The sequence below is a fragment of the Pteropus alecto genome, unplaced genomic scaffold, assembly GCF_000325575.1.
Source record: "Pteropus alecto unplaced genomic scaffold, ASM32557v1 scaffold14, whole genome shotgun sequence".
NCBI lineage: Eukaryota > Metazoa > Chordata > Mammalia > Chiroptera > Pteropodidae > Pteropus > Pteropus alecto.
The window spans coordinates 17,496,829-17,505,851 of record NW_006436810.1 but is presented as its reverse complement, the minus strand read 5'-3'; the positions used below and the strand labels follow the sequence as shown (position 1 = coordinate 17,505,851).

Here is a 9,023-nt window from a genome sequence, read left to right as displayed (position 1 = left end):
AGGAAAACGTGCCAAACAGTTATGTGCAATGAGCCCTGGAAGGGACAGCTGCAAGTGACTCCCATGCTCTCCTTCCTACTTTTTGTACGTTCCTCATTTCCTACAGTATTTTTAAGGTAACAGTCATTTCCACTATAAAGTAGGCCCTCGAAGCCCAGCACCAGGGAGCTGTCTTTCCCCAGTCACCCGTAAAGCTGTCCCCGGACTATGCCTGTGGCCCCCAGGGATGTTCACCTGGTGTATAAACTGCTTTGTGTCGTCGTGAGTCTCTCTCCTCCCAAACCCCCACACGTCAGGGGGTCCAGGAGCCGAGCAAGGAGACTCTCCCATCTTCAGAGGCAGAAAATTTACTTTTGGCCACTACAGATTCCTATAAAAGTTATTTTCAGCTTTAAATATATGTGTGTGGGGGACCCCTTCTAGCCAACGTAGACATATGTTGACCCTCCAAATATACTACACGTTAAAACGTCTCCAACCAAATTAACAGGTACAGAAAATAAATGTGTCATCTGTGAAATGGAGGTCAGCTAAGGCACACTTAATGAAGGTTAAGTCCTGGAAATCCACACGAAAGGCTTTTTAAACTAGTTTATACCTAAAATCCTCCTAAGGGTTAGATGCATTTAAAAACCAGTTAACAAAGTATAGGCCGAAATAATTACCTCTTCCTTTTCATGCAGCATGATATGCGCTTTGAGACTAGCCACTCTGGAGAATTTCTTGTTACACACAGGACAGGTGGGGTCCTCCCCATTGTGGGTACACTTATGAAGTGTCAGGTTGAATTCAACATTAAACGTTTGGGGGCACTGGTCACATCGGTGTGGCTATTTGGAGAGAAAAGGCAAGAAGCCACTGAAACACAGTCTTTCCACAACAAAGCCATGCGAACATCGACAGGTACCACGGTCCAGACGGCCTTTCCAGCCTCTCTGACGCCTCGACCGGACCAAACTGACTTATAAAGCTGCTCCCAGAGTGTCTCAAGGACTGCAGGACAGCCACACACCTACGCAGACTAGACTCCTACCAGCAAAGGCTGCCTGTCCGCGTGTCAGGATGCAGGATGCAGTCTCCATGGCAACGAATGTGAGCCCTGCACTGCTGCCATTCTTCCCTTCCTTTCTGGCCAGCTCCCCGGCTGTAAACTACACCGCTTTAAGCAAAACAGGTAATCAAAAATTTTCCCAGGTTTTAACAGAGCTGCTTATGTCGGTCTAAAATTTTCCCCAAAGGGAAGGTATTCTGCCACTTACTTGCAGAAAGATAGTGTAACCACTGGACCACTTCTGTCTGGGATGCCCAGACCGGTGGCGGGGAGCCAGCGCTTTCGGGCTGTGGCTTTTGGGGGGACGCCAGAGGGCGCCGTGTTAGCACCACGCAAACCCCGCTGCAGGCCGTCACTCACGCTGGAAGCTGAGCGGGGCTGGTCACATCCTGGTCCCAGAGAAGAGACCCTGGTATTGTCGGCCTTCCCATGGCTCACTAGCTCACGCTCTCCCACCGGGAGAAAAGCCGGGGCCACTTTTGCAGTTGTCGTTTAACTGCCACTTCCCGTGTATCGGGCAAGCCATTCCATCGGGACACTAAGGGTCCTGACTCAGGCTGCAGGGCGCACTGCAGAGGGGGTGCGGATCTCTAAGATGGGGCTGCGCCTGCGGGAAGGCCAGCCACTGCCGGAAGCGCCTGTCAAGTGCGAGGCCCCTTAAGGGGCAGCACGCCCTGCGGGGGAAACACACACCACACACACCACGGTGCGCCAGCTCCCTGCTGACTCAGGCAGGAAATCAAACTCCCCGAGAAAAGTCGCGTTTTAAGAATATTTCTTTCTCCACTCGTACGTAATTTTGACACACACTCATCAGACGAGCCCTCGCTCTCTCCTGTCACCTAATAATAGCTAAGAATGCAACTACAACAGAAAACAACATGTCAGAACACGTCTCACATGCTGTGAAATGCTCCACAGTCGAGGACTCTAGATTATCGGACAAGTTCTATCTCGCGTGTGAATTTCTGCACCTCCAGTTCCAACGCTCACGTCTCGACGCCCCTTGTAAATACATACCTTGTCGTTTCGCTCGTGATCCCTCATGTGGCGTTGAAACTGGGACTCTTTTGGAAAAGATAGCAGACAGATTTCACATTTATGGAAGTTTGGGACTTGACAGGCATAATTAGTGCTCTCCGCATTCAATGTTAAAACTCCATCTATAAAATCGCATAAGTATAGTCAATAAACACCAGGTGTTATTCTCATCACAGAAATAAAACTAAATCGTTTGGTTACTGTTCAGAAACCAAATTATGTCACAGATTTATGAGAGGTTTTGGATGAAATTAATGGTATCTTCACTTTTCTATGGGCATGCCTTTTAAGTTGGAAATGAGAAGCGTTGAGATGATGGACACGCAGGAAGCGATTCTAAATTCCTCTTCGCGGGACTTTTAAAAATCCGAAACTCAGCTCCTGGGGCTTCACGGCCACACTCGCCAGCTCACACGAAAGCCATAATGTGCTTAGCCTGGCCTGCCCGCTGCGTGTGGTTTCAAAGTCACTACGAATCCTGGAGGCACGTCACCTCTAAGTCACTCTCAGGGGTCACCAGTAATCCACACCGTTCCTAACTCACTCAGTCAACAGAACTCTGGTCAAGAGATAGAAGCTGCTTCACTCATTCAATCGACCTCAGAAAACTGCTGCCAAGAGAGATTAAGCCAGGTGGCACGGTCTGGGGAGGGAGGCGCTGCGAACTGCACGGCACTTGGGTTTCACGGTGGGCCTCTGCAAGCCCCCTTAGGTAAACGGCCGCACGCCGCAAAGCATTCTCAAATCAGAATGACTACGTGATAACCACAAACATTTGTCAAGGATGCCATAAAGATGTTCTTAATCTCTGCAATTCCTTAAAATAAGTGAATATACTCCAGGTCTTAGAATCTGGGCATAAATATACAATACGTATTAATTGCACGAAGACTAGAAACGTGTCACATACGAATCTCTATATCAAATCTGACCCCAAAATATTAGAATCTAAAATTTCGAAGGCAGGGTAGGGGGCTGGTTTTAAGACTTGAGAAATCTATTTCCCGAGCACGCATGCACTAAGCGGGCCTGCCGCCTTTCTCAGAGCTGAGTCCGTCTCGGAAAGCAGCCTGCACTTCCAACTCCATCCAGCAGTAGAACCTGCCTTAAAGCAGGAACCGTGACAGCCCACGGGCCAGAGGTGGGGTGCACAGCTGCGGTGCACAGGGACAGGGTCTGGAGAAAGCAGAAAACAGCTTCAAAAATCCTTCTGACAGATTCACGAGTAAAGCAAACTCCAGTTTCAAGAAATAGGAATGTAATTCAAAAGACTTCAACTTCATTTGTAAGTAAGATGGCTCTACTAACGAAAAGACATAACCCGTTTTTATTCTATTTATTCTTAACTATAACCACATTCTAGTCGAAGAGCATACTTTTTAAATTTCTGCACTACACTAATAATGAAACATTTATGACTCCCTAGGCTCAAAAGAAATGACTGTTGGGACCAAAACAACCCATCCATTATTATTCCCTTTGAAAAAGTTTTTACCATGGGAAGCAGTTTGTAAGTTAGGAAGGTACAAGTAAAATATCTGTTGAAAACTGTGTTTTAAGACGTAAATAGCAAGTGTTTTAAGCTAAAGGTTGAACATAGAAATAAAAGACCACCTCGGACGAACCTCTAACATGCAAAATTAGAAACATTTCAGCATGCAGAATGAAACAAGTCTATATGTCAAAACTACTTAATATGTTACTCAAAAATGAGGAAGGATTTAATTAACTGCAAATGATAGGCAAAACGCTAAAAGAAACTATAAAATTTATAACTGAAAAATGACATTGTTTTGCTTATGAATTAAGATTTTTCCAAAAAAGGTTTTCTATTTTAAGCAAGATTTCTCTCCTTAACAAAGCTCAAACATAATAAATAAAATCAAATCATTTTTCAGTAATAGTATGACATGCTGTTAAAGCAAACCTAAAACAACAATAGTTCAAATTAGCTAGCGGGGGAAAACAGCATTTTACTCTTCGCATGGAGCAAGAGTTTAAAATCCACGCAGCTCTGGGCTGTCACTCTGCTTGGCAGATGTGGCTCTTGCTCTTCACAGGAGGAAGCAGGAAGCCTTTGCCCCAGGGCCAGGCGGGCCTCTGTCATCCAACTTTCTTTCTGTTCAGGGCTGGCCCTTGCTGGGCAGCCTCCTAGGCCTCAAAATAATCCCTCGTGTCTATCCTGGAGCATCTGTTGCTCAGAAAGAGGCCTATGAAAGAGCATACCTGGAGGCCACAGGTGGGCCCCACACCCGCGAGTCCCACGAGGCTCACGCCAATGCCCCACGTCTGTGCGTGTCCACTGTTTGGGGCCATAGGGTTCTCAAGGAGGTGGGTGTGCTCAAATGCACGTGGCCTGCTAACGGCCAGCCTGGCTGAGGCGGCTGCCAGTGCACGAGATCTGGGGCAGCACACGTCTAACGTCCCGCAGACCGGAGCGAGTGTCCTGCACGTGGCTCCCGCCTTCACGCGCACGGGCAACAAAGCGACTGTACTTGGCAGAGTTCACGCCCACGGCATCCGGCCCGTGCCTCCCACTACCCGTTTCTGCCCCCAGAGGACGGGGTGGTGGGGTCAGGGGGTGGCGGTGTCTTCCCATGAGTCCGCTGCTGTAAGCGAGACTCTGTCTACAGGGTCCCAGGCAGTCGCCTTACCCAGAGACAGGACATTCTCTGTGACCCTTCCTGCCACCAAGAACTCAAACTGTCAAAACTAAACAAACACTGAGTGCGTGAAGGTCAGCAGGTGATGGAGCAGCTTTGCTTGCCTTGAGAAAAATCTAGAGACTTGTTTCAAAGTCGGTTTAACTCTATGTAACTAGAGATCCTAAGTAACACCAAGAGCCGTCTGTCTGCCACACCGCAGAATGATAAAGCCGGTCCCAGAGCCAGGCAGAAGAGTCAGAAGACGCCTCCTGCCCCCGCAGGGCCCCGGGCCTCCAGGACAGAGGGGACCTGCCGGCCCCATAGTCTGCAACGGCCAGGGCCAGACGCACTGTCTGCTGGCACCAGGCCGGTCGGCTGGACCTTACAGGCAAAGGTCTGTCCTTACCCCCAGCCCGAAAACCTAAGTTGATCTTTTGTGCGAAATACCCCTTCTGACGTGACACCCGGCTCCAACAAAACCTTCCGCACCGGCAGCATTCCGTGGATCTCTCGCGCGCCCCTCTCCGGCCTTAAACGCTCAGTGCCGTGTGAGCTCGCGGCTCTCCCTAAGTCCTGGTGAGGCTTTTTAACGTTAAAGCGAGGCGAATCAGTTTCACTGTCGAAAGCGACTGAGCTAACTCCGAACTGCTCTGATTTTATTTTAGGGCTTGAATAAAAATCATTTCCGAGTACAGCTGGCCCCACCACGTGCTGCTCTCCCCGGCGCCATCCCCAGCTGCCTCCTCCAGCACCCCTAAGCTCCTCCGAGAGCCCAGCTCTCAACCACGTAACCGTTCTGCTCCCACTTTTCATCCTCGGACTCCATAACGCTCCCGGAAGTCCCCTTTGGGACGCCTGACACCACCGCCCGACTTCGAATCGGCAGCGCTTTGGCTCACCGCCACGATTCCGTCTCCTTCCCACTTGGTCCCCTCCTTCCTGCCTTCTCCCGCTTTCCCCTGCTCTGCCACACGCGTCGGCACTCAGGGTCCGGCACAACTGGACCTTCTCGGGAAAGCTCTGAGGTGTCTGGGCCCACGAACCCTGTCCGCCTCATCTCTGCACCCCTAAAGCCTTGCACGAAGTCTGACACGTAATGTGTGCCTGAAAAATATCTGCTAACTGTTTGGAGAGCAGATAAAAGCTAACGATTTTGGGGGTCTCTTCCCAGTCGTCTGAAGCTCTCACAACCAACACAGCTAATTCCCACTTAGTTGCGGCATTGACTCACGCCCTCCACCTCAAAGCTACATACGTTAAAGAGTTGCCCAGCTCGTCACATCTGCACTAACTAGTCTCCTTTTGTACATATCGCTGTAGCCGTCTGGTGGCTCCTAACAACTAGCTGACGTGCACATCATTTTCTTGGTACAATCTCCCTCGGAATTCTAAATGCCCTGCGCGCACAGCGCCGGCCACGGCACCTGCTCTCGAGGAAGCAACCAACGTGTCAACTCACAGTGCCGGCGCCGGGGGCGCTGGACCCGGGGGACGCGCTTATGCGTTTGGCCCGTTATCAGATTGAACGTATTCACTACAGAAGGACTCGTGTGGCGATAAAACATCCTCATACAGAAAAGTCATCCTCAAAATGGAGCCAGTGGAAGGAGCAGGACGTTCTAGATGCTGTTGTCCTTAGAAGCGTGGAAGGGCGGGGACACGCCGCGCACTCGTGTGTGCGTGTGCTGGCGGCCGGCGTGACAGGCAGCTGGCTGACTGGGGAGCAGGGCTCGGGAAGGGCACGTCCACACTTCAAAACTCTTAACTACGATAAGGCATCAGCTAGTCAAACAGATTTAAATGGAAAGGTAAGAAATAAAGTTTGCGTGGGGAAGCGGTGGGTCCTACGCGCCACGGCCTGCAGAACGGCCGAGAAACCCAACATCCCAGAGGAACTGAGCCACTCGGTCAAAACCACACCGCTCGCCGCGGCAGAACCAGGAGTTCCTCAACTCCCGTCGATCGGCGCCCCGATCTCCAGGTCATGGCTTCTGAGACGAGAGCCCAGTTTCCGCCTTGGCCTCGTGTGAGAACAGCACCTGAGCCGGGCCCCCGCCAGCAGCGTCCACCCCAGCTGCAAGCCTAAGACTGTCACGGTCTCAGCATAAGATGCCTTCGGCGGAGGGCCAAGCCGAGCGCCCTGACTAGCAAAAGCATGAGCCGTTTCAACGAGAAAATGACAGTCCAGAGCGACGTGACCCGGGGACCTGCTGGACCACGACGTGATAATGGACGGCCTACTGCTACGCAGTGACACAATGAACCTCTCACGCTGACCAAAAGATGTCCGCCATCAGGGAACAGCCATACGATCTCATCGTACAACGTTCAATGCGTGGGCAGAGCTCACCGAGGCTGTCACACATCGGGACGGCGGTTGGTCCCATGGGAGTCCTGACTGGATAGAGCACGGTGGGGACTCCTGGGGTGCTGTTCATGGCCTATTTCTTAATACAAGAAATTATGTATATATTTATATGGACCGTTATTATAACCGTGTCCTCTGGATGCTGATTCTATGAGAAAAGGTCTCGTGGAAATTCACAAACATCGGTATAGGTAGCACAATGAACGACATGGAACAAACCCGTGACAGAGTTAAGATACGTACCCCGTCAGAAACTCATTAAACGGTCCCTAACCGGGTCAGGCCGCTCCTAGCTACATTCGCCTTCTCCCAGAGGTGTGTCGAAGCCCGTCTTGTCAGGTTTGACTCTGTGTGTCCGTCCCCGTCAGGCCCGCACTGCTCTGGCGTAAGCGTCACGTATACACAGCCATCACAACTGTAAGCTGTCCTTGTACTGGCGAAGCCACCGCACGGACTGCCGGTGGCACACCGTCACGCTTAGAGAGCACGGCCACACGTCCGCAGGAAGCACGTCCCTGGTCGTCACTGGGCAGCAACCCTAGGGCTCAGCGTGGCGCTCACCAACTTGACAGTGCTTGGCAGAGGGCGTCAGCGGCCGGGACAAAAAGCCGCAGAGCGAGTGCAAAGGCACCAGGCAGAGAGGCGGAAGGCCGACAGCTGCCTGACTGCACCCATTTTCTGGGGATCACTGTTTAGGGGGGTGCCCAGGCTTTCTACCCCGTGACTAAGACAAAGGCCCTCACCAGCCTTAAAGAGATTAGGCTTAGGCAAACAGTAAGGCTGCTTACTGCAGAACACGGCGTGTGCAGCAGATACGCCCTGCATGCCCGCGTCGCCCGGGGGCCTGCCCTGGGGGGCCTGAGGCACGGGAGGTAACAGGAGCTCCAAGATGGCAGCGTGGTGGCGCCTGGCACGGAGTCACAGTTTACTGCGAGGGCGGGACTTGGCAAACGGCTTCCGTGAATGGCCAGGCGGTAAATGTTTAGACTTTGTGGGTCGGGAGGTCTCTGTCCTAGCGACTCGACTCGAATCTGCTGCTGTAGCCCGACAGCTGCCACAGGCAACAGGCAAACGGCTGTGTTCCGGTGACGCTGTCTGCCAGAAAGGCTAGGCCGCAGGGGACCGACCTCAGCCTAGAAGACAAGACAGGAACACGACTGAAAGTTGTACGTTACAGCACTGATGTTTAGGTAAACTCTATACCGATACGGGACATACGGAGAAGGGATCGACAAAAAATTATTCTCCTCTATGTAGAGAAGATCGGTTTTTTGCTTTGTCAAAGGAAGCGTGTGCTCGCAACACCCATGAGGCCTGTAACTTCCAGCCTTGAGCCTAGGACTCTGTTTCGGCTGGAAGGCGAGGCTCTAGATACGTAAGGTTGTATTCTGCCATAATTTTAACATACTGTAGTTCTGTTAAATTTGAGTGTGTGTGTAGTGTCTGAATATACAAGTACCCGAGTTTAAAGTTTTTCTTTAGAAACAAAAAAGTATGGGTGATAAAAGTAAATATTTGAAAAAAAATTCCACCCAGTAAAAAAAATGGGTGGACATTTAAACAAGAGCTTCACACAAAGAAATGGCTAATGGGCATAAAAACCTTATTAGCACAAACCGGAAATTAAAAGTCGGGGATGACAGTACTCAGACCAGAACGGCTAGCGTGCGACAAGGACAGATGACACTAAGCACTGTTGGGACTACAGCGCCTCAGTGCGGGAGGGAGAGGCCGCCGGCAGCGTCCACTGGACCCGGACGCGCAGGAGCGTGGGCGGCAGCGCCTGTCCGCAGTGGCCCCAGCCTGGACGCTCCCCAGACGTCTGTATTAGAAGGGAAAACTGAGGGCAAAGGAAACGACACGCTGCGAATGGGACGCGCCGCTGCCACGCGGCACCGGCGACGAGCCCATCAAGCAC

General features: G+C 51.4%; 1 protein-coding gene across 1 annotated transcript in view; it reads right to left on the bottom strand.

Moving 5' to 3' along the window:
- The window catches only part of ZNF236 (zinc finger protein 236), a 76,131-nt gene extending 67,108 nt beyond the window's left edge, over window positions 1–9,023 (bottom strand). Inside the window, exons 1-3 of the mRNA XM_025048128.1 lie at window positions 7,894–9,023; window positions 2,072–2,214; window positions 666–830 (exon numbers count right to left, since the gene is read on the bottom strand). Of these exons, the coding sequence (XP_024903896.1) occupies window positions 666–830; window positions 2,072–2,214; window positions 7,894–7,930 (345 nt within the window). The 5' untranslated portion in view covers window positions 7,931–9,023. The remainder of the gene's footprint in view (window positions 1–665; window positions 831–2,071; window positions 2,215–7,893) is intronic.